Genomic DNA, 25,404 nt, shown 5'->3' on the forward strand with positions numbered 1-25,404 from the left:
GACAAAGAGAATGACTGGGGTGGGAAGGAGGGGAGGAGCTATATATACAGCTCTGCTGTGGTGCTCTTTGCCTCCTCCTGCTGACCAGGAGGCGATATCCCATAAGTAAGGATGAAATCCGTGGACTCGTATCTTGTAAAAGAAAAGGCACTTACCTGCACATCCAGCTGTCCGGCAGGAGGACAGCTCACCCGGCATGAGAGGATGCCACTCCTCAGAGACCTGTGACAAAAGAAAGACAGAGTAAACCTACTCAGGCTTTCTATACTAGGGCAGCAACATGTTAGGAAAACGCAGCAAGGCCCACCTTACAAGTTACTAACTGCTGTAAAGCCACCATTGCCCTACTGAACGTGGAGTACGGCTAGACCCCCATCTTGAGGGGAAAGTTCAGAGCAAACCTACTCTGCTTTCAAAATAATAAACTCTTGATTGAAGAGAAATAATCAGACACCAACAAACTTCGCCTCCTACTTGCACGGTAGGCAAAGAGAAAGACTGGGGGTTGTGATAAGGGAAGTGATACTTATCAGCTTTGCTGTGGTGCTCTTTGCCTCCTCCTGCTGGCCAGGAGCGATATTCCCAACAGTAATTTATGATCCCGTGGACTCACTGTGTCATAAGAAAGAAATTACCTTTAATCTTCATATTGACAGACTGTCTGACAGTATCTAAGATGGTGGTGACCAGTGGGAGGTGAGGGAGGAAAGAGAGCTGTTTGGGAGGGATCAGAGGGTGGGAGGATAATCTCTACACTAAAGCTAATAATATTAACCTTATAAAGCTACCAGATGAAGCCCCTTCACTGCTGGAAATAATAGAAGTGTGGTGTGCAGCTGCAATTAGCAGCATTCTAATTACCAAAAAGCAATGGCTAAACAACTTATTCTAATTCTGAACAAAGGGGATCCCAGAGAAGCTTTTACAATCATTTATGCCATGATTGCACAAGCGGTATGTAAAACAAAAGGCTCTATTTCTGTTTAAATGGAGTGATAGCAAAAATGCTAAAAATTTGAGAGTATTTTAGGCAAGTTCTTCTATGAAAGTCCCGGTAGTAAACGGTTAAATAAATATTTCTTGAATCAAAAGAATGCACAAGCACCAAGGTAATCCCCACCTGTGGGTATGCAACAAACCGTTTGCAGGTGTGCCAGCTATTAGACCTGCACCATGGTCCAAAGTATACAGTTCAAAGGAGTAATATAGCCGCACCACCAACTGTATTTAAAACATTATTGCTTTATTGTGCCAATTAAAACAGACAATGTTTCGAACCCATGTCCTTATTCATGTCTAACATAAAACATTAAAATCAAACCTTAAATAGGCTGAAGCTCCGCCTACCACACCTGTTTTCACCTGTGTTAACCTTTAGTTATCCTTTCCTGAACTCAATGCCATCTAGTGGCCAATTTCTGAATTTTTCAAAATACATTCAAGGTGACCTTCAACAAAGAATATATAAAGAAGTTAGTCAAATAAATGTCTCTATATCTTTACATTTTTAACATCAAGTTCTTGAACAAGAGACATTTTGTTGTTAGGTGTATAGTTATTAATATTAACTGGCATATACTCAAATTTTCAAAATACATTCAAGGTGACCTTCAACAAAGGATATATAGAGAAGTTAGTCAAATTTCTCTGTATCTTTAAATTTTTAACATCCAATCCTTGAACAAAAGACACCTGATTTCATCTGTGTTAACCTTTAGTTATCCTTTCCTGAACTCAATGCCATCTAGTGGCCAATTTCTGAATTTCTCAAAATACATTCAAGGTGACCTTCAACAAAGGATATATAAGTTAGTCAAATAAATTTCTTTGTATCTTTGCACAATCCTTGAACAAAATACATTTTGTTGTTAAGTGTATAGTTATTAATATTCACTGGCATATACTCCAATCCATTTCCCTGTTCATTCCATTAGGGGTCATAGTCCCTAACTCATGAATCCAGTACAATTCCCGGTACTTTAACATCTTTGTTCTATTTCCACCCCTCCTAGGTATTTTTATATGTTTAAGTACCTGGAATCTGAGCTGATTAATTTGATGTCCAGCCATAATAAAATGGTTGGACACAGGAGCATCTAATTTACCTGTCCTGATATTGCTTTTTTGTTGGTTAATGCGCTCCCGTACCTTCTGGGTGGTCTCGCCAACATACCCCAAACCACATGGACACTTAATTAGGTATATCACGAACTTAGAATTACAGGTATAATAATCCTTCAACCTATATTTTTTACCTGTAGAGGGGTGAGTAAAGGTTGGGCCTTTGATGACATTATTGCAATTCTGGCAGTTGAGACATGGAAAACATCCCAAGTTCTTATCCCCAATGTGCCCCTGATTTATATTTCTCTTTGGGCCCACATCAGCTTTAACTAATGTGTCTTTAAGGTTTTTACCCCTTCTAAATGCAGTCATGGGGGGGACTAGAAAACTATTTTACATGTGGATTTGAGATCTGTAACATATGCCAATGTTTTCTTAATACTTTCTGTATTTGATTGCTCCAAGGGGAGTATTCATTAACAAAGATCATTTTTGTATTATTTTTATTACTTCTTATCCTCTCTTTGAGTAAATCGGTCCTAGGGGTCTGTAATACCCGAGTTCACTGTTTGTGGCATAAAATTACTTTTATTATGCAAACCCAGTGATTTTAACCCAAATCTCAACTGCCAGAATTGCAATAATGTCATCAAAGGCCCAACTTTTACTCACCCCTCTACAGGTAACAAATATAGGTTGAAGGATTATTATACCTGTAATTCTAAGTTTGTGATATACCTAATTAAGTGTCCATGTGGTTTGGGGTATGTTGGCGAGACCACCCAGAAGGTACGGGAGCGCATTAACCAACATAAAAGCAATATCAGGACAGGTAAATTAGATGCCCCTGTGTCCAACAATTTTATTATGGCTGGACATCAAATTAATCAGCTCAGATTCCAGGTACTTGAACATATAAAAATACCTAGGAGGGGTGGAAATAGAACAAAGATGTTAAAGTACAGGGAATTGTACTGGATTCATGAGTTAGGGACTATGACCCCTAATGGAATGAACAGGGAAATGGATTGGAGTATATGCCAGTGAATATTAATAACTATACACTTAACAACAAAATGTCTTTTGTTCAAGAATTGGGTGTTAAAATGCAAAGATACAAAGAAATTTATTTGACTAACTTCTCTATATATACTTTGTTGAAGGTCACCTTGAATGTATTTTGAAAATTTGAGTATATGCCAGTTAATATTAATAATTATACACCTAACAACAAAATGTTTTTTGTTCAAGAACTTGATGTTAAAAATGCAAAGATGATTAGTAGGATTCAGACAACTAGAAAACTACTCCATTGCGCTACCCTATGGGAGTTATACTATAAAAACAGAATTTATGCTTACCTGATAAATTACTTTCTCCAACGGTGTGTCCGGTCCACGGCGTCATCCATAACTTGTGGGAATATTCTCTTCCCCAACAGGAAATGGCAAAGAGCACAGCAAAAGCGGTCCATATAGTCCCTCCCAGGCTCCGTCCCCCCAGTCATTCGACCGACGGTTAGGAGAAAAAAAGGAGAAACTATAGGGTGCCGTGGTGACTGTAGTGTATAGAGAAAGAAATTTTTCAAACCTGATTAAAAAACTAGGGCGGGCCGTGGACCGGACACACCGTTGGAGAAAGTAATTTATCAGGTAAGCATAAATTCTGTTTTCTCCAACATTGGTGTGTCCGGTCCACGGCGTCATCCATAACTTGTGGGAACCAATACCAAAGCTTTAGGACACGGATGAAGGGAGGGAGCAAATCAGGTTACCTAAACAGAAGGCACCACGGCTTGCAAAACCTTTCTCCCAAAAAGAGCCTCCGAAGAAGCAAAAGTATCAAATTTGTAAAATTTGGCAAAAGTGTGCAGAGAAGACCAAGTCGCTGCCTTACATATCTGATCAACAGAAGCCTCATTCTTGAAAGCCCATGTGGAAGCCACAGCCCTAGTAGAGTGAGCTGTGATTCATTCAAGAGGCTGCCGTCCGGCAGTCTCATAAGCCAATCGGATGATGCTTTTCAGCCAGAAAGAAAGAGAGGTAGCAGTAGCTTTTTGTCCTCTCCTCTTACCAGAATAAACAACAAACAAAGAAGAAGTTTGTCTGAAATCTTTTGTTGCTTCTAAATAGAACTTTAAAGCACGGACTACATCTAAATTGTGTAACAAACGTTCCTTCTTTGAAACTGGATTCGGACACAAAGAAGGAACAACTATTTCCTGGTTAATGTTCTTGTTGGAAACAACTTTTGGAAGAAAACCAGGCTTGGTACGTAAAACAACCTTATCTGAATGGAACACCAGATAGGGAGGGTCACACTGCAAAGCAGATAATTCAGAAACTCTTCTAGCAGAAGAAATAGCAACCAAAAACAAAACTTTCCAAGATAGTAACTTGATATCTATGGAATGTAAGGGTTCAAACGGAACACCTTGAACTGAAAGAACTAAATTTAGACTCCAGGGAGGAGTCAAGGGTCTGTAAACAGGCTTGATTCTAACCAAAGCCTGAACAAAAGCTTGTACATCTGGCACAGCTGCTAGTCGTTTGTGTAACAAGACAGATAAAGCAGAAATCTGTCCTTTTAGAGAACTCGCTGACAATCCCTTATCCAAACCCTCTTGGAGAAAGGAGAGGATCCTAGGAATTTTAATCTTACTCCAGGAGAATCCCTTGGATTCACACCAACAGATATATCTTTTCCATATTTTATGGTAAATCTTTCTAGTCACAGGTTTTCTGGCTTGGACCAGAGTATCTATCACTGAATCTGAAAACCCACGCTTGGATAAAATCAAGCGTTCAATTTCCAAGCAGTCAGCTGCAGAGAAACTAGATTTGGATGTTGGAATGGACCTTGTACTAGAAGATCCTGTCTCAAAAGGTAGCTTCCATGGTGGAGCCGATGACCTATTCACCAGGTCTGCATACCAAGTCCTGCGTGGCCACGCAGGAGCTATCAGAATCACCGAGGCCTTCTCCTGTTTGATCCTGGCTACAAGCCTGGGAAGGAGAGGGAACGGTGGAAACGCATAAGCTAGGTTGAATGACCAAGGCGCCACTAATGCATCCACTAGAGTCGCCTTGGGATCCCTGGATCTGGACGCGTAGCAAGGAACCTTGAAGTTCTGACGAGACGCCATCAGATCCATGTCTGGAATGCCCCATAATTGAGTCAACTGGGCAAACACCTCCGGGTTAATCTCCCACTCCCCCGGATGGAAAGTCTGACGACTTAGATAATCCGCCTCCCAGTTGTCTACTCCTGGGATGTGAATTGCAGATAGGTGGCAGGAGTGATCCTCCGCCCATTTGATGATTTTGGATACCTCTCTCATCGCCAAGGAACTCCTTGTTCCCCCCTGATGGTTGATGTAAGCTACAGTCGTCATGTTGTCTGACTGGAATCTTATGAATCCGGCCTTCGCTAGTTGAGGCCAAGCCCGGAGAGCATTGAATATCGCTCTCAGTTCCAGGATGTTTATCGGGAGAAGAGACTCTTCCCGAGGCCATAGACCCTGAGCTTTCAGGGAATCCCAGACCGCGCCCCAGCCAAATAGACTGGCGTCGGTCGTGACAATGACCCACTCTGGTCTGCGGAAACTCATTCCTTGGGACAGGTGATCCTGGGTCAACCACCAACGGAGTGAGTCTCTGGTCATCTGGTCTACTTGAATCATTGGAGACAAGTCTGTATAGTCCCCATTCCACTGCTTGAGCATGCACAGTTGTAATGGTCTTAGATGAATTCGAGCAAAAGGAACTATGTCCATTGCTGCAACCATCAGCCCTACTACTTCCATGCACTGAGCTATGGAAGGCTGCAGAATAGAGTGAAGAACTTGACAAGCGTTTAGAAGGTTTGTCTTTCTGACTTCTGTCAGGAAGATCTTCATTTCTAAAGAATCTATTATTGTTCCCAAAAAGGGAACTCTTGTCGACCGAGGCAGGGAACTCTTTTCTACGTTCACCTTCCACCCGTGAGATCTGAGAAAGGCTAGAACAATGTCTGAATGAGCCTTTGCTTTGGAAAGAGACGACGCTTGGATTAGAATGTCGTCCAGATAAGGTGCCACTGCAATACCCCTTGGTCTTAGGGCCGCTAGAAGGGACCCGAGCACCTTTGTGAAAATCCTTGGAGCAGTGGCTAGCCCGAATGGGAGAGCCACGAACTGGTAATGTTTGTCCAGAAAGGCGAACCTTAGGAGCTGATGATGATCTTTGTGGATAGGAATATGTAGATATGCATCCTTTAAATCCACGGTAGTCATAAATTGACCCTCCTGAATTGTAGGTAAAATTGTTCGAATGGTTTCCATTTTGAACAATGGAACTCTGAGAATTTTGTTTAGAATTTTTAAATCCTGAATTGGTCTGAAAGTTCCCTCTTTTTTGGGAACTACAAACAGATTTGAGTAAACCCCCTGACCTTGTTCCACAGTTGGAACTGGGTGTATCACTCCCATCTTTAACAGGTCTTCTACACAATGTAAGAATTGTTTATTTTGAAGATAAGTGAGACATGTGGAACCTTCCCTTTGGGGGTAGTTCCTTGAATTCTAGAAGGTAACCCTGAGAGACTATTTCTAGTGCCCAGGGATCCTGAACATCTCTTGCCCAAGCCTGAGCAAAGAGAGAGAGTCTGCCCCCTACTAGATCCGGTCCCGGATCGGGGGCTACCCCTTCATGCTGTTTTGGTAGCAGCAGCAGGCTTCTTGGCCTGTTTACCCTTGTTCTAGCCTTGTATAGGTTTCCAAGCTGGTTTAGTCTGGGAAGCGTTACCCTCTTGTCTAGAGGCTGCCGAGTTGGAAGCCGGTCCGTTCCTGAAATTGCGAAAGGAACGAAAATTGGACTTATTCTTAGCCTTAAAAGGTCTATCTTGTGGGAGGGCATGGCCCTTTCCCCCAGTGATGTCTGAAATAATCTCTTTCAATTCTGGCCCAAAAAGGGTCTTACCTTTGAAAGGGATATTAAGCAATTTTGTCTTGGAAGATACATCCGCCGACCAAGACTTTAGCCAGAGCGCTCTGCGCGCCACAATTGCAAACCCTGAATTTTTCGCCGCTAACCTCGCTAACTGCAAAGCGGCGTCTACAATAAAGGAATTAGCTAACTTAAGTGCGTGAATTCTGTCCATGACTTCCTCATACGGAGTCTCCCTACTGAGCGACTTTTCCAGTTCCTTGAACCAGAACCACGCCGCTGTAGTGACAGGAATAATGCACGAAATAGGTTGAAGGAGGTAACCTTGCTGTACAAAAATCTTTTTAAGCAAGCCCTCCAATTTTTTATCCATAGGATCTTTGAAAGCACAATTGTCCTCAATAGGAATGGTCGTGCGCTTGGCTAGTGTAGAAACCGCCCCCTCGACCTTAGGGACTGTTTGCCATAAGTCCTTCCTGGGGTCGACCATAGGGAACAATTTCTTAAATATAGGAGGAGAGACAAAAGGTATGCCTGGCTTCTCCCACTCCTTATTCACTATGTCCGCCACCCGTTTAGGTATCGGAAAAGCATCAGGGTGCACCGGGACCTCTAGGAACTTGTCCATCTTGCACAATTTTTCTGGGATGACCAGATTGTCACAATCATCCAGAGTAGATAGCACCTCCTTAAGTAATGTGCGGAGATGCTCTAATTTAAATTTAAATGTCACAACATCAGGTTCTGCCTGCTGAGAAATTCTTCCTGTATCAGAAATTTCCCCATCTGACAAACCCTCCCTCACTGCCACTTCAGATTGGTGTGAGGGTATGACAGAAAAATTATCATCAGCGTCCTCCTGCTCTACAGTGTTTAAAACAGAGCAATCGCGCTTTCTCTGAAATGCTGGCATTTTGGATAAAATATTAGCTATGGAGTTATCCATTACTGCCGTCAATTGTTGCATAGTAACAAGCATTGGCGCGCTAGAAGTACTAGGGGTCGCCTGCGCAGGGATAACTGGTATAGACACAGAAGGAGATGATGTAGAACTATGTCTACTTCCTTCATCTGAGGAATCATCCTGGGCAACCTTACTATTTGTGACAGTACTGTCCTTACTTTGTTTGGACGCTATGGCACAATTATCACACATATTTGAAGGGGGAACCACATTGGCTTCCATACATACAGAACATTATCTATCTGAAGGTACAGACATGTTAAACAGGCTTAAACTGGTTAATAAAGCACAAAAACCGTTTTAAAACAAAACCGTTACTGTCTCTTTAAATGTTAAAACAGGGCACACTTTATTACTGAATATGTGAAAAACTATGAAGGAATTATCCAATCTTTACCAAATTTCAAAGTATTGCACCCCAATTTTCAAGTTGTTAACCCTTAGAATGTGGAAACCGGAGCCGTTTGCAATTTTAACCCCCCTACAGTCCCAGCCACAGCCTTTGTTGCGACTTTACCGATCCCAGGGGGGTATACGATACCAATTGAAGCCTTCTAGGAACGTTTTCAGTGGATACCAGACCTTCACACATGCAGCTGCATGTACTGTACTCAAAAGTAACTGCACAATAATGGCGCGAAAATGAGGCTCTGCCTACTACAGAGAAAGGCCCTTCCTGACTGGGAAGGTGTCTTAACAAGTGCCTGGCGCTAAAAACGTTCCCCAATATTAAAAAAGTGTGAAATTCACTTCAAAATGCATATAATATTTAAATAAAGCAATCGATTTTGCCCCTAAAAGTGTCCACCAGTTTATAGCCCATAATAAGCCCTTTATTCTGTTTGAGTCTTAAAAAAAATGGCTTACCGATCCCCATGAGGGAAAAATGACAGCCTTCCAGCATTACATAGTCTTGTTAGAAAAATGGCTAGTCATACCTTAAGCAGAAAAGTCTGCAAACTGTTCCCCCCAACTGAAGTTCTCTCAGCTCAACAGTCCTGTGTGGGAACAACAATTGATTTTAGTTACTGCTGCTAAAATTATACTCCTCTTTTAAACAGAACTCTTCATCTCTTTCTGTTTCAGAGTACATACCAGCACTATTTTAAAATAACAAACTCTTGATAGAAGAATAAAAAACTATAACTAAACACCACATACTCTTCACCATCTCCGTGGAGATGCTACTTGTTCAGAGCGGCAAAGTGAATGACTGGGGGGGGCGGAGCCTGGGAGGGACTATATGGACAGCTTTTGCTGTGCTCTTTGCCATTTCCTGTTGGGGAAGAGAATATTCCCACAAGTTATGGATGACGCCGTGGACCGGACACACCAATGTTGGAGAAATTACTGTCAGATGGCACCTTGTTCCCGTCCACTTACATAAAGCCTATAATTCCCAATCCCCTCTTTGTTGGAGACTGTGTGGACAACCAGGCACACACATTCACATCTGGTGGTCCTGACCAAAAATCCAACCTCTTTGGAGGAAAATATATGACACCTTAGGCGACCTCCACATCATTTCCCCCTACTTACCGGAGATTGCCCTCTTACACATGCCGATACCTGCTTTAAATAACTGCACGGACGCACTCACGATCTACCTTTTTATGGCTACCAAACTTGCTAAAAACCTGTTAATACTAATCCATCTGAGAGCTGTATATCACACTGTATATTTTTCATTTACTACTCCTAATATTGTAAAATAGAGACATGGAACTTATAGGCAAGTAACATTATTTTACCATAGTCAATGAACGCATAGGCCCATCTATGAATATGCCAAATGCTAACAGCCTTATCTGTTCGCACTGACGTAAAAATGTACTATTGTATTGACTTGCACTTGTTTTTTCTGTTTATTTTCTTGTTGGATTGTCGCAATAAAAAATTTATTTAAAAAAAAAGCAAAGATATAGAGAAATTTATTTGACTAACTTCTTTATATATCCTTTGTTGAAGGTCACCTTGAATGTATTTTGAGAAATTCAGAAATTGGCCACTAGATGGCATTGAGTTCAGGAAAGGATAACTAAAGGTTAACACAGGTGAAATCAGGTGTCTTGTTCAAGGATTGGATGTTAAAAATGCAAAGAAATTTATTTGACTAACATTAAGAACCTCCCCTGGCACAGATTAAACCTAATCCCAGATCTAGATTCTGCAGTAGAATTCTTCCAGTCTGAACTCCTACAAGTTTGGAATTTGCATGCCCCGCTGCGTAAGGTGAGAGTAAAAGGAGCACACTTAAATTGGATCACAGCTGACCTCATTCAAATGTACCAGTTTCGGGATTCATTGTGGTCAAAGTTCAAGCATACAGGCTCTATGAACGATCACTGTGTATATAGACAATGGCGAAATATATGCACTAAACAAACAAAATTGGCCAAGGCCCAATATTTCTGTGAAAATCTGAACAATAACATATCAAACCCTAGAAAGTTTTGGAAACTCATAAACAACTTACAAAATCCACCAATCCACTCCCAACCCCCCACTGTCAATGTGGACAACCAAACCCTGCAACTCCCCTTAGAAGTAGCAAATGCCTTTAATAGTTATTTTGTCAGATGCTCCACCACCCTGATTGACAAACTAATAAATGGCACGCATCCTAAAACTACAAATGTGGATCAGGACCCACTAAATCAGCAAAGACCCAATATACAGAAGTTCAATTTTAGACCTGTACCCATCAATGTCGTTAAGAAACACCTTGATAATCTAAAAATGAAAAACCAGTCTGGACCTGATTAAATCCCAGCAATGCTGTTGAAGCTCAGTACGGCGGCAATTGCTAAACCCGTCACAACCCTAATTAACGAATCCTTGGTGTCTGGATACATACCCAAACTTTGGAAAACTGCAAGAGTAGTGCCTATCCATAAAAGTGGGGAGTTAACCTTGGTTTCTAATTATCGTCCCATATCTTTGCTCCCAGTATTGTCAAAAATCTTAGAAAAATGCGTCCACACTCAACTATGTGAGTATTACCAACAATCTAACTATCTGACCCCTGATCAATCAGGTTTTCGCCCGAATCACTCCACTACAACTGCCTTCCTAAAAGTTTGCAATGACATCCAAACTGGCATGGAACAAGGAGACCCAACTGGAGCTATTTTCCTTGACTTTGCAAAGGCCTTTGACACAGTAGACCACGACATACTACTGCTCAAACTAAAAAACTCAGGTATTGGTGATCATCCGCTAACCTGGTTTCGATCATATGTATCGGATCGATCACAATATGTCTCCATTTCTGACAGTGACTCCCTCCCTCTCCCGGTCACGTGTGGTGTTCCCCAAGGATCCATTCTCGGCCCCCTACTATTCACATTATTTATAAATGATCTGCCTAATGTCTGCAAATCCTCAACTGTACACATGTACGCAGACGACACAGTAATTTATGCAAACAATTCCGATCTGCCGCAGCTTGAAGCAGTGCTCCAAGACCAATTCACTGTCATGTTCTGTCTCAGGATATCATGTGAGAGCCTCATTGTCTGGAACAGTTGCTTTAAAGGAAGATTAGTAGAAGCCATACTGATTGAAAATGAAAACAAATTTATTTAAACAACAAAATACTTTGTTTAAGCAAATACTTGCAGAATATTTAAATATGCTACTCAGGTATGTTAAGACCACATACAGCTGGAGTGAAAATAAACAAACAAAGTAAGCAGAGATGCAGATTCAAAAAGGAAAGTCTTTCTCCTGGTAATAACTGAAATGTAAGATTTGCACAAGGCAGAAAACAACTTGTAAACAGGTAGCAGGTTTAAAGGTAAAGTCTTTCTCCTGGTAATTGCTGAGTGCAGGATTTGCACAAAGCAGGAAACAAACTTGAAGATTGGTAACAGGTTTAAAGGTAAAGGCTTTCTCCTGGTAATACCTTGTAAACAGGTGCAAAGGAAATCTTTCTCCTGGCAATGGCCAAGTGCAGGAATTGCATAAAGCAGGAAACAAACTTGTAGATTGGTAACAGGTTTAAAGGTAAAGGCTTTCTCCTGGTAATACTTTGTAAACAGGTGCAAAGGAAATCTTTCTCCAAAGAAGTACAGGAAACAGGTTCTGACTTGACAAAACAGATCCAATGTGAAGACAAAAATGCAGACTAAAAGCCATCCTTAAATAGGGAGGTTTTGCACAGGGTTGGTTCTGATTAATTCCAGAATTGAGAACACCTGTGTGTTGCACAGGTGTAACAACAAGTAAGGCAAATAGTTATTTATCAGATCTTTTAAGATCCATGCTATTGCTAGAACTGGCTGTGGCTCAACATGTAAGCAAACAGAAATAGCAACCACAGAGCCACAGGTTCAAATCCCCACACAGCCCCTCTTAGCAGAATGCCTCCCAGACCTTTTCTTTTTCTTTTTAATCTGGAGACTTGGTTCCTGACAGATGCCCCCTCCAAAGAGCGCACTCTGGGCGCTCAAAGCCTGTTCAAACATCTGAAGGTGGGATTTACTAACAAGTGTTCCATTTGAAGTCCTAATACAATCAGACGGAATGGATTCTTTGCTTGGAACAGCTGCCTGAGATTGGGGACCCTTAGAAGATATCCCTGTAGGCATAACAAGAGCTGAAAAACCAAGACAGTTTTGATTTAGAGGTTCCTGATTATACCCAGCAGCTTGCAATGGACTGGCTGATGGGCAGGGTACCTCCGGGTAGGAAAAGACCTCTCCTTCAGAGTCAAGGAATTCGTTATCTGGGTCATATCTGCCTGATGGGTAGAGTACCTCCGGGTAAGGTATGACCTCTCCTTCAGAGTCCAGGAATTCATTTTCTGTGTCATTTATATCCAATTCAACCATCTCATCCAATTCTTTCTCAGTCAATGAGTAGCTGGGTGAAGGTGGTACAAGGAGGTGTGGATCTTTAGAATTGGCAGAGTCTGATTCAGCTGGAAGGTTTGTCACTTTTATGTCTGATGAGTGACTTTTGTTAGCTGGATCTCCAGCCAGGGCAGAAACAAGGTAATGTGCAGGATTTCCAGGAGGTATTTTTGCAGAGTTCCCCAATGTGGTTGATGCAGAAACAGACGCAGTGGTATGGGTAATGGATGTAGTTGGAGTTGTACTCCCAATGACCATCTGTTTCAAATCAGGTACCATTTCTTGAAGTGTGTTAGAAACGGTTGTTTGTAGAATAGATGTATTCTCCATAGCTGGGTCATCTCCAGGGGTATCATACAGTTTGCTAGTGGAAGTATAATTTGTTCCCTTAACATCAGAGTTCATTTTCAACTTGGCTGTATCTTGACTTGATCCTCTAGGAGGTCTTACTGGACACCCTGTGATGCGGTGACCAGGTCCCCCACAATAGAAACAGAGGTTAAGTTGTCTTCGCCGAATTTTCTCCTCTTCTGTTAAGGGTTCTTTAAAACCTTTCCTTGTTTGGGAGGTAACTTTAGACAAGGTTTCGGTTGGGAGAGATAACATTTCCACCAGCTCCATAAAGTTAATGAGTATGTCCTTAATAAACTTTAACACTGAATCCAATACAGCAATAATCCCAGAGGGCTCTCTTTTATGGTCTTCACATTCTGTCATGTTCTGTCTCAGGATATCATGTGAGAGCCTCATTGTCTGGAACAGTTGCTTTAAAGGAAGATTAGTAGAAGCCATACTGATTGAAAATGAAAACAAATTTATTTAAACAACAAAATACTTTGTTTAAGCAAATACTTGCAGAATATTTAAATATGCTACTCAGGTATGTTAAGACCACATACAGCTGGAGTGAAAATAAACAAACAAAGTAAGCAGAGATGCAGATTCAAAAAGGAAAGTCTTTCTCCTGGTAATAACTGAAATGTAAGATTTGCACAAGGCAGAAAACAACTTGTAAACAGGTAGCAGGTTTAAAGGTAAAGTCTTTCTCCTGGTAATTGCTGAGTGCAGGATTTGCACAAAGCAGGAAACAAACTTGAAGATTGGTAACAGGTTTAAAGGTAAAGGCTTTCTCCTGGTAATACCTTGTAAACAGGTGCAAAGGAAATCTTTCTCCTGGCAATGGCCAAGTGCAGGAATTGCATAAAGCAGGAAACAAACTTGTAGATTGGTAACAGGTTTAAAGGTAAAGGCTTTCTCCTGGTAATACTTTGTAAACAGGTGCAAAGGAAATCTTTCTCCAAAGAAGTACAGGAAACAGGTTCTGACTTGACAAAACAGATCCAATGTGAAGACAAAAATGCAGACTAAAAGCCATCCTTAAATAGGGAGGTTTTGCACAGGGTTGGTTCTGATTAATTCCAGAATTGAGAACACCTGTGTGTTGCACAGGTGTAACAACAAGTAAGGCAAATAGTTATTTATCAGATCTTTTAAGATCCATGCTATTGCTAGAACTGGCTGTGGCTCAACATGTAAGCAAACAGAAATAGCAACCACAGAGCCACAGGTTCAAATCCCCACACAGCCCCTCTTAGCAGAATGCCTCCCAGACCTTTTCTTTTTCTTTTTAATCTGGAGACTTGGTTCCTGACATTCACAGAGGTAGAAAAATGGATCTCAAAAAACAAACTCTTCCTAAACACCGACAAAACTGTCACAATGATCTTTGGAACGGGACCTAAATTACACAAATTACAAAATTCCCATCTACGCATCAAAACAAAATCCAATTGCATGCTGACCGCAGTCCACTCTTTCAAATACTTGGGTATGTTGTTAGACCCCAATCTATCTTTTGGCCTCCACATAGAAAAACTTGCATCTAAACTTTACCCAAAACTAGGTGCCCTGTACAGAAACAAATCCTGCCTTAGCCCTACAGTAAAGGAAAAGATTGTACAGCAAATGCTGATGCCTATCATGGATTACGGGGACATAGTATACGCACCTGCACCACAAACTCACCTTAATAAACTTAATACATTGTATAACTCGTTCTGCCGCTTTGTGCTACAATGTAACTACAGGACCCACCATTGTGACATGCTAAAAGAACTAAACTGGCTGTTGCTGGAATCCAGACGCTCCCTCCATCTTTCCTGCCTTGTGTTTAAGAGCCTTTCTGGGAAACTCCCACCCTACCTGAGCAGAATGCTCTCCCCTGCTATTCCCACCTCCTATAACCTCCGATCCAGTATCAGCACATTATTTAGTTTGCCTCAATACAAAAAGAAAGCAGCTCGATCCTCCTTTTCCTACAGAGCACCACAATTATGGAACGACCTCCCGCACACTTTCAAACCTTCCCCAAGCCTAATATCCTTTAAGAGATCCCTCTCTACATATCTCAAAACAGAATGCACCTGTCATGGTTGATTAATTACCTGTTCAATGTTAAAATTTTTGCATATATTGTGTATTATTATTGTTTTTTGTATTTTATTGTACCCTATGTTATCAATGCAATGTCTTGTGGACCCAGGACATACTTGAAAACGAGAGAAATCTCAATGTATCCTTCCTGGTAAAATATTTTATAAATAAAAATAAATAAATATATCCTTTGTTGAAGGTCACCTTGAATGTATTTTGAAAATTTGAGTATATGCCAGTTAATATTAATAACTATACACCTAAAAACAAAATGTATTTTGTTTAAGAACTTGATGTTAAAAATGCAAAGAAATAGAGAAATTTAATTAACTAACTTCTTTATATATCCTTTGTTGAAGGTCACCTTGAATGTATTTTGAGAAATTCAGAAATTGGCTACTAGATGGCATTGGGTTCAGGATAACTAGGTTAACACAGATTAAATCAGGTGTCTTTTGTTCAAGGATTAGATGTTAAAAATGTAAAGATACAGAGAAATTTATTTGACTAACTTCTCTATATATCCTTTGTTGAAGGTCACCTTGAATGTATTTTGAAAATTTGAGTATATGCCAGTTAATATTAATAACTATACACCTAACAACAAAATGTCTTTTGTTCAAGAACTTGATGTTAAAAATGTACAGATAGAGAAATTTATTTGACTAATTTCTTTATATATTCTTTGTTGAAGGTCACCTTGAATGTATTTTAAAAAATTCAGAAATTGGCCACTAGGTGGCATTGAGTTCAGAAAAGGATAACTAAAGGTTAACAGGTGAAAACAGGTGTGGTAGGCGGAGCTTCAGCCTATTTAAGGTTTGATTTTAAATGTTTTATGTTAGACATGAATAAGGACATGGGTCCGAAACGTTGTCTGTTTTAATTGGCGCAATAAAGCAATAATGTTTTAAATACAGTTGGTGGTGCGGCTATATTACTCCTTTAAATAAATATTTCTTGTAACTCCTCTTATAACTCAAAAACTATTTTATAGTCATGAAAGCTTACATCCTCTGGAGAGCTCAAATCTTCTAAGTCTTCAAGCATTCTTTCCACCAACTCTTCTGTCAACAGTATCTTAAAAATAAATAAATGAGATAAATTAAGAAAGTATTAAAGTAACAGTCTAGTTATACATTCTATGATTAGTGTGAAAATAATTGCTACACACTAATGTGCAAAAGTTTTCAGCAGGTGTGAAAACAAATGCTGTAAAGAATGTTTTCAAAAACAATGTTAATATAGTTTGTTTTTATTAATTAACAAAATGCAAAGTGAGTGAACAGAAGAAAAAACAAAAATTATGCTTACCAGATAATTTCCTTTCCTTCTGTATGAAGAGAGTCCACGGCTTCATTCCTTACTTGTGGGAATTACAGAACCTGGCCACCAAGAGGAGGCAAAGACACCCCAGCCAAAGGCTTAAAGGATTACTTTCTGTTATAATTTTTAAGCTAAACAACTAACATATTAAAGTTAATAAACATTAATTAAAACCTACTGACCTATATTTTCTCCAAAACAAAGTTTCATAACGTTCTAAAAGTTATATCTTTTATTCGCCGATGATGTCACGTTATCCTGCCCACTATTTTCAGCACTGAGTGTTCAAAATACTTAAACCAATAACTTTGTGTTTAAAGCGCCATTTTGAAACCTAGGTATTGTAAACGGATTGGTACAGAGCAAAGGATACCCACGGAGTGGGTTTGGAAAACAATTAAATTTGCAGACAAAATTTCTGATATACGGTAGAGATATGTTAATGAAATGCTATTGATAAAAAGCGTATTTGGGGTAGTTAGTTAGTAACAGGCATAGAAAATATTTACTTACCCCCTTAAGGACCAGCGATGTACCCTGTATGTCACTGGCCTTTTTTTGGAACTTGATTGTTTTATAGCGCGGTCTTACCACCAGCGTTGAGACTGCTCTATTCCACAAAGCCTGCTGGAGGGAGTGCATTAATAGCGTGTTCTTGCTAGACTTGTGCTATTATGTCCTGAAAAAACCCTTAACGACCAGTGACATACAGGGTACATTGTGGTCATTAAGGGGTTACAGTGGCCCTTTAAATACCTATCCCACTTCCCTCATATCCCAGTCATTCTGCCAAGGGAACAAGGAAAAGGAGCAATATCAGGGTATAAATGGTGTCAGAAGAACAAAAACAAAATTTAGGTCCACACTACGGAGAATACGGGCCGTGGACTCTCCTCATACAGACGGAAAGGAAATTATCTGGTAAGCATAATTTATGTTTTCCTTCTTAACATGAGGAGAGTCCACGGCTTCATTCCTTACTTGTGGGAAACATATACCCAAGCTCCAGAGGACACTGAATGAACGGTAGGGCAAAAAAAGGAGGCAGACCCTATTCTGAGGGCACCACAGCCTGCAAAACCTTTCTCCCAAAAGCTGCTTCAGCAGAAGCAAAAACGTCAAACTTGTAAAATTTAGAAAAAAGGTATCCAAGGAGGACCAGGAAGCCACCCTACAAATCGGATATAGATTAAATAGATTAATAGATAGATTAGATAAAGATAGATGGATAGATGTGATTATATATATATCATTACTGAAGACCCAAAAGGAAGCCACTGCTCTAGTTGAATGAGCCTTAATCCAGCCAAGCGAATAATGCTCCTCAACCAAAAAGATAAGCAAGTGGACGAGGCCTTTTGCCCCCTACGCTTCCCGGAATAGACAACAAACAGAGAAGAAGACTGTCTAAACTCATTTGTAGCCTGAAGATAGAACTTAAAGGCTTGAACCAAATCCAAATAATGAAGTAACCGTTCCTTTGCAGGAGGCGGATTAGGACACAAGGAAGGAACCACAATCTCGGGATTGATGTTACGATCTGAAATGACCTTAGGAAGAAAACCTAACCCAGTACGAAGAACAGCCTTATCAGCATGAAATACTAGGCAAGGAGGCTCACACTGCAAGGCAGCCATTTCAGAGACTCTGCGCGCCGAAGCAATGGCCAGTAGAAACAGAACCTTCCAAAACAGTAATTTAATGTAAACTACATGCATAGGCTCAAACGGAGCCTTCTACAAAAAATTAAAAACAAGATTTAAACTCCAAGGAGGAGCGCTAGATCTAAACACAGGCCTGATTCTAGCCAGAGCCTGAACAAACGACTGAACATCTGGAAGCTCAGCGAGCCTCTTTTGCAGTAAAACAGATAGGGCCAAAATCTGTCCCTCTAGGGAGCTCCTCGTTCCTCCCTGGTGGTTGATGTAAGCCACTGAGGTGATATTGTCTGATTTTAATTTGATAAACTGGGACGAACCCAGACGGGGCCAAGCCTTTAAAGCATTGAAGATTGCTCAAAGTTCCAGAATGTTGATCGGAAGAAAACTCTCCTCCCGAGACCAAATGCCCTGAGCCTTCTTGGCTCCCCAAAATGCTCCCCATCCTGAGAGACTGGCATCTGTAGTCACAATCTCCCAGGATGGTCTTAAAAAGGATGTCCCTCGGGATAGGTGATCTGGACAGAGCCACCAAGAGAGCGACTCTTTTGACCGGTTGTCCAGAGAGATCTGTTGAGACAGATCCAAATGATTGCCGTTCCACTGTCTCAGCATGCACAGTTGCAACGGTCTGAGATGGAACCTGGCAAAGGGAACTATGTCCATGCTGGACACCATGAGACCAATCACCTCCATACACTGCGCCACAGAGGGCCTTGAGGAGGTCCGGAGGGCAAGACATGCCGAAACCAGCTTGCAGCGTCTCTGGTCTGAAAGAAATATCCTCATGACTATTGAGTCTATTATAGTGCCCAGGAATTCTACCCTGGTGCTTAGAATAAGAGAACACTTTTTTAAGTTTATCTTTCATCCGTGGGATCGAAGAAGAGAGAGAAGAGATTCCGAATGTTCTTCCGCTAGACGAAAGGATGGTGCTTGTACCAGAATAATCGTCCAAGTATGGTGCTACTAAATGCCCTGGGTTCTGGCCACGGCCAGGAGAGCCCCCAGAACCTTTGTGAAAATTCTTGTGGTAGTAGCAAGGCCAAAACGAAAGAGCAATAAACTGGAAGTGCTGGTCCAAGAAGGCAAACCTTAGGAACTGAAAGTGTTCCCTATGGATTGTGACATGAAGGTAAGCATCCTTCAGATCTATAGTGGTCATGAACTGTCCCTTCTGGACTAAGGGAAGGATAGACCTTATCGTCTCCATCTTGAACGAGGGGACGTTCAGAAACTTGTTTAAGCACTTTAGGTCCAGAATCGGACAGAAACTTCCCTCCTTTTTTTGGGGACCATGAAAATATTTGGAGTAGTATCCCAAGCCTTGTTCCTCTATGGAAACCGGGACAATGACTCCTAAGGAGGACAGATCCCGGACGCTCCCCAGAAAGGCCTCCCTCTTCTCTGGTTTTGACGACAGATTTGAGAGGAGAAATCTGCCCTTGGGTGAAAGAGACTTGACACCAATTCTGTAACCCTGAGCAATGACCTCCAGGACCCAAGGATACTGCACATCCCTGAACCGAGCTTCTGAGAAGCGCAAAAGTCTACCCCCTACCTGATCCATAGACAGATCAGCGGCGACCCCTTCATGCTGATTTAGTCTTAGCATGCTTTTTGCTCTGCTTGGACTTATTCCAGGACTGAGCCGGCTTCCAAGTCTTAGGTTGCTCAGTCTTAGAGGAGGATTGCCGACGCTGGGATTTAGCAGAACGAAAATGATTAGGTTGTCCCTTAGATCTGTTCTTTTATATCTTGCGGTAGGAAGGCACCCTTGCCCCCAGTAACCGTGGAGATAATGGAGTCCAGGCCTGTATCAAACAAAATCTTACCCTTGAATGGAAGGGAAAGGAGTCTGGATTTGGAAGTCAAGTCCGCAGACCAAAACTTCAGCCATAGAGCCTGGCGGGCCTGAACAGAAAACCTAGCCGTTTTTGCATTTAAACAAATAATTTGCCAATTCGCGTCACAAATAAATGAATTAGCGATCCTTAGAGACTTAATTCTATATAGAATAATATCGACAGGACCTTCCTCCTCGATCAATTCCGATAAGGAGTCACACCAGTAGGTAGCCGCTCCCGCAACCACGGCAACTGCTGCCGCTGGTTGAAATAAATATCCCGAATGTTGAAACATCTTTCTTAACAGAGTTTCCATCTTTTTATCCATGGGCTCTTTGAACAACGAAATATCCTCCAGTGGCATAGTAGTTTTGCAAACGTGGAGACAGCGTCATCCACCTTAGGAACGGAACCCCACAACTCCAATTGAGAGTCCAGAACCGGGAACAGTTTCTTGAAAGCAGACGAAGGGGTGAAGGAAGAACCAATCCTCTCCTATTCTTTCTTAATAATGTTTGCCATCTTTACAGGAAAAGGGAAAGTTTGAGGAAAAACAGAATTTATGTTTACCTGATAAATTACTTTCTCCAACGGTGTGTCCGGTCCACGGCGTCATCCTTACTTGTGGGATATTCTCTTCCCCAACAGGAAATGGCAAAGAGCCCAGCAAAGCTGGTCACATGATCCCTCCTAGGCTCCGCCTACCCCAGTCATTCGACCGACGTTAAGGAGGAATATTTGCATAGGAGAAACCATATGTTACCGTGGTGACTGTAGTTAAAGAAAATAAATTATCAGACCTGATTAAAAAAACCAGGGCGGGCCGTGGACCGGACACACCGTTGGAGAAAGTAATTTATCAGGTAAACATAAATTCTGTTTTCTCCAACATAGGTGTGTCCGGTCCACGGCGTCATCCTTACTTGTGGGAACCAATACCAAAGCTTTAGGACACGGATGAAGGGAGGGAGCAAATCAGGTCACCTAAATGGAAGGCACCACGGCTTGCAAAACCTTTCTCCCAAAAATAGCCTCAGAAGAAGCAAAAGTATCAAATTTGTAAAATTTAGAAAAAGTGTGCAGTGAAGACCAAGTCGCTGCCTTACATATCTGATCAACAGAAGCCTCGTTCTTGAAGGCCCATGTGGAAGCCACAGCCCTAGTGGAGTGAGCTGTGATTCTTTCAGGAGGCTGCCGTCCGGCAGTCTCATAAGCCAATCGGATAATGCTTTTAATCCAGAAGGAGAGAGAGGTAGAAGTTGCTTTTTGACCTCTCCGTTTACCAGAATAAACAACAAACAAAGACAAGTTTGTCTGAAATCCTTAGTAGCTGCTAAGTAAAATTTGAGAGCACGAACTACATCCAAGTTGTGCAACAAACGTTCCTTCTTTGAAACTGGATTAGGACACAAAGAAGGCACAACTATCTCCTGGTTAATGTTTCTGTTAGAAACAACTTTTGGAAGAAAACCAGGTTTAGTACGCAAAACCACCTTATCTGCATGGAACACCAGATAAGGAGAAGAACACTGCAGAGCAGATAATTCTGAAACTCTTCTAGCAGAAGAAATTGCAACCAAAAACAAAACTTTCCAAGATAATAACTTAATATCAACGGAATGTAAGGGTTCAAACGGAACCCCCTGAAGAACTGAAAGAACTAGGTTGAGACTCCAAGGAGGAGTCAAAATTTTGTAAACAGGCTTGATTCTAACCAGAGCCTGAACAAAGGCTAGAACATCTGGCACAGCTGCCAGCTTTTTGTGAAGTAACACAGACAAGGCAGAAATCTGTCCCATCAAGGAACTTGCAGATAATCCTTTTTCCAATCCTTCTCGAAGGAAGGATAGACTCTTAGGAATCTTAACCTTGTCCCAAGGGAATCCTGCAGATTCACACCAACAGATATACCAAATTATGTGGTAATTTTTCTGGTTACAGGCTTTCAGGCCTGAACAAGAGTATTAATAACAGAATCTGAGAACCCTCGCTTTGATAAGATCAAGCGTTCAATCTCCAAGCAGTCAGCTGGAGTGGGTCGAACGGACCTAGAACAAGAAGGTCTCTCAAAGGTAGCTTCCATGGTGGAGCCGATGACATATTCACCAGATCTGCATACCAAGTCCTGCGTGGCCACGCAGGAGCTATCAAAATCACTGACGCCCTCTCCTGATTGATCCTGGCTACCAGCCTGGGGATGAGAGGAAACGGCGGGAACACATAAGCTAGTTTGAAGGTCCAAGGTGCTACTAGTGCATCCACTAGAGCCGCCTTGGGATCCCTGGATCTGTACCCGTAGTAAGGAACTCTGAAGTTCTGACGAGAGGCCATCAGATCCATGTCTGGAATGCCCCACGGTTGAGTGACTTGGGCAAAGATTTCCGGATGGAGTTCCCACTCCCCCGGATGCAATGTCTGACGACTCAGAAAATCCGCTTCCCAATTTTCCACTCCTGGGATGTGGATAGCAGACAGGTGGCAGGAGTGAGACTCCGCCCATAGAATGATTTTGGTCACTTCTTCCATCGTTAGGGAACTCCTTGTTCCCCCCTGATGGTTGATGTATGAACTTGGCCCTCGCTAGCTGAGGCCAAGCTTTGAGAGCATTGAATATCGCTCTCAGTTCCAGAATATTTATCGGTAGAAGAGATTCTACCCGAGACCAAAGACCCTGAGCTTTCAGGGATCCCCAGACCGCGCCCCAGCCCATCAGACTGGCGTCGGTCGTGACAATGACCCACTCTGGTCTGCGGAAGGTCATCCCTTGTGACAGGTTGTCCAGGGACAGCCACCAACGGAATGAGTCTCTGGTCCTCTGATTTACTTGTATCTTCGGAGACAAGTCTGAATAGTCCCCATTCCACTGACTGAGCATGAACAGTTGTAATGGTCTTAGATGAATGCGCACAAAAGGAACTATGTCCATTGCCGCTACCATCAAACCTATCACTTCCATGCACTGCGCTATGGAAGGAAGAGGAACGGAATGAAGTATCCGACAAGAGTCTAGAAGTTTTGTTTTTCTGGCTTCTGTCAGAAAAATCCTCATTTCTAAGGAGTCTATTATAGTTCCCAAGAAGGGAACCCTCGTTGACGGAGATAGAGAACTCTTTTCCACGTTCACTTTCCATCCGTGAGATCTGAGAAAGGCCAGGACAATGTCCGTGTGAGCCTTTACTTGAGGAAGGGACGACGCTCGAATCAGAATGTCGTCCAAGTAAGGTACTACAGCAATGCCCCTTGGTCTTAGCACCGCCAGAAGGGACCCTAGTACCTATGAGAAAATCCTAGGAGCAGTGGCTAATCCGAAAGAAAACGCCACGAACTGGAAATGCTTGTCCAGGAATGCAAACCTTAGGAACCGATGATGTTCCTTGTGGATAGGAATATGTAGATACGCATCCTTGAAATCCACCTTGGTCATGAATTGACCTTCCTGGATGGAAGGAAGAAGTGTTCGAATGGTTTCCATCTTGAACGATGGAACCTTGAGAACTTGTTCAAGATCTAGAGATCTAAGATTGGTCTGAACGTTCCCTCTTTTTTGGGAACTATGAACAGATTGGAGTAGAACCCCATCCCTTGTTCTCCTAATGGAACAGGATGAATCACTCCCATTTTTAGCAGGTCTTCTACCCAATGTAAGAATGCCTGTCTTCTTATGTGGTCTGAAGACAACTGAGACCTGTGGAACCTCCCCCTTGGAGGAAGCCCCTAGAACTCCAGAGAATAACCTTGGGAGACTATTTCTAGCGCCCAAGGATCCAGAACATCTCTTGCCCAAGCCTGAGCGAAGAGAGAGAGAGTCTGCCCCCCACCAGATCCGGTCCCGGATCGGGGGCCCGCATTTCATGCTGTCTTGGTAGCAGTGGCAGGTTTCCTGGCCTGCTTTCCTTTGTTCCAGCCTTGCATAGGTCTCCAGGCTGGATTGGCTTGAGAAGTATTACCTTCCTGCTTAGAGGACGTAGCCCTTGGGGCTGATCCGTTTCTGCGAAAGGGACGAAACTTAGGTTTATTTTTGGTCTTGAAAAGACCTATCCTGAGGAAGGGCGTGGCCCTTGCCCCCAGTGATATCAGAGATAATCTCTTTCAAGTCAGGGCCAAAGAGTGTTTTCCCCTTGAAAGGAATGTCAAGCAATTTGTTCTTGGAAGACGCATCCGCTGCCCAAGATTTTAACCAAAGCGCTCTGCGCCACAATAGCAAACCCAGAATTTTTTCGCCGCTAACCTAGCCAATTGCAAGGTGGCGTCTAGGGTGAAAGAATTAGCCAATTTAAGAGCACGAATTCTGTCCATAATCTCCTCATAAGAAGAAGAATTACTAATAATCGCCTTTCCTAGCTCATCAAACTAGAAACACGCGGCTGCAGTGACAGGGACAATGCATGCAATTGGTTGTAGAAGGGAACCTTGCTGAACAAACATCTTTAGCAGACCTTCTAATTTTTTATCCATAGGATCTTGGAAAGCACAACTATCTTCTATGGGTATAGTGGCGCGCTTGTGTAGAGTAGAAACCGCCCCCCTCGACCTTGGGGACTGTCTGCCATCAGTCCTTTCTGGGGTCGACTATAGGAAAACAATTTTATAAATATGGGGGGAGGTACTAAAGGTATACCGGGCCTGTCCCATTCTTTACTAACAATGTACGCCACCCGCTTGGATATAGGAAAAGCTTCGGGGGGCCCCGGGGCCTCTAAGAACTTTTCCATTTTACATAGTGGTTCTGGAATGACCAGATAATCACAATCATCCAAATTGGATAACACCTCCTTAAGCAGAGCGCGGAGATGTTCCAACTTAAATTTAAAAGTAATCACATCAGGTTCAGCTTGTTGAGAAATGTTTCCTGAATCTGAAATTTCTCCCTCAGACAAAACCTCCCTGGCCCCCTCAGACTGGTGTAGGGGCCCTTCAGAAACCATATCATCAGCGTTCTCATGCTCTACAGAATTTTCTAAAACAGAGCAGTCGCGCTTTCGCTGATAAGTGGGCATATTGGCTAAAATGTTTTTGATAGAATTATCCATTACAGCCGTTAAATGTTGCATAGTAAGGAGTATTGGCGCACTAGATGTACTAGGGGCCTCCTGTATGGGCAAGACTGGTGTAGACGAAGGAGGGGATGATGCAGTACCATGCTTACTCCCCTCACTTGAGGAATCATCTTGGGCATCATTTTTACTAAATTTTTTTATGACATAAAATACATATAGTTAAATGAGAAGGAACCTTGGTTTCCCCACAGTCAGAACACAATCTATCTGGGAGTTCAGACATGTTAAACAGGCATAAACTTGATAACAAAGCACAAAAAACGTTTTAAAATAA

General features: G+C 42.0%; 1 protein-coding gene across 2 annotated transcripts in view; it reads right to left on the reverse strand.

Moving 5' to 3' along the window:
- The window catches only part of SUFU (SUFU negative regulator of hedgehog signaling), a 145,230-nt gene that overhangs the window by 31,374 nt on the left and 88,452 nt on the right, over positions 1-25,404 (reverse strand). For both annotated transcript variants that reach the window (XM_053692467.1, XM_053692466.1), the window contains exon 11: positions 16,254-16,322. In XM_053692467.1, coding sequence (XP_053548442.1) covers positions 16,254-16,322 — 69 coding nt within the window. The remainder of the gene's footprint in view (positions 1-16,253; positions 16,323-25,404) is intronic.

The sequence above is a fragment of the Bombina bombina genome, chromosome 9, assembly GCF_027579735.1.
Source record: "Bombina bombina isolate aBomBom1 chromosome 9, aBomBom1.pri, whole genome shotgun sequence".
NCBI lineage: Eukaryota > Metazoa > Chordata > Amphibia > Anura > Bombinatoridae > Bombina > Bombina bombina.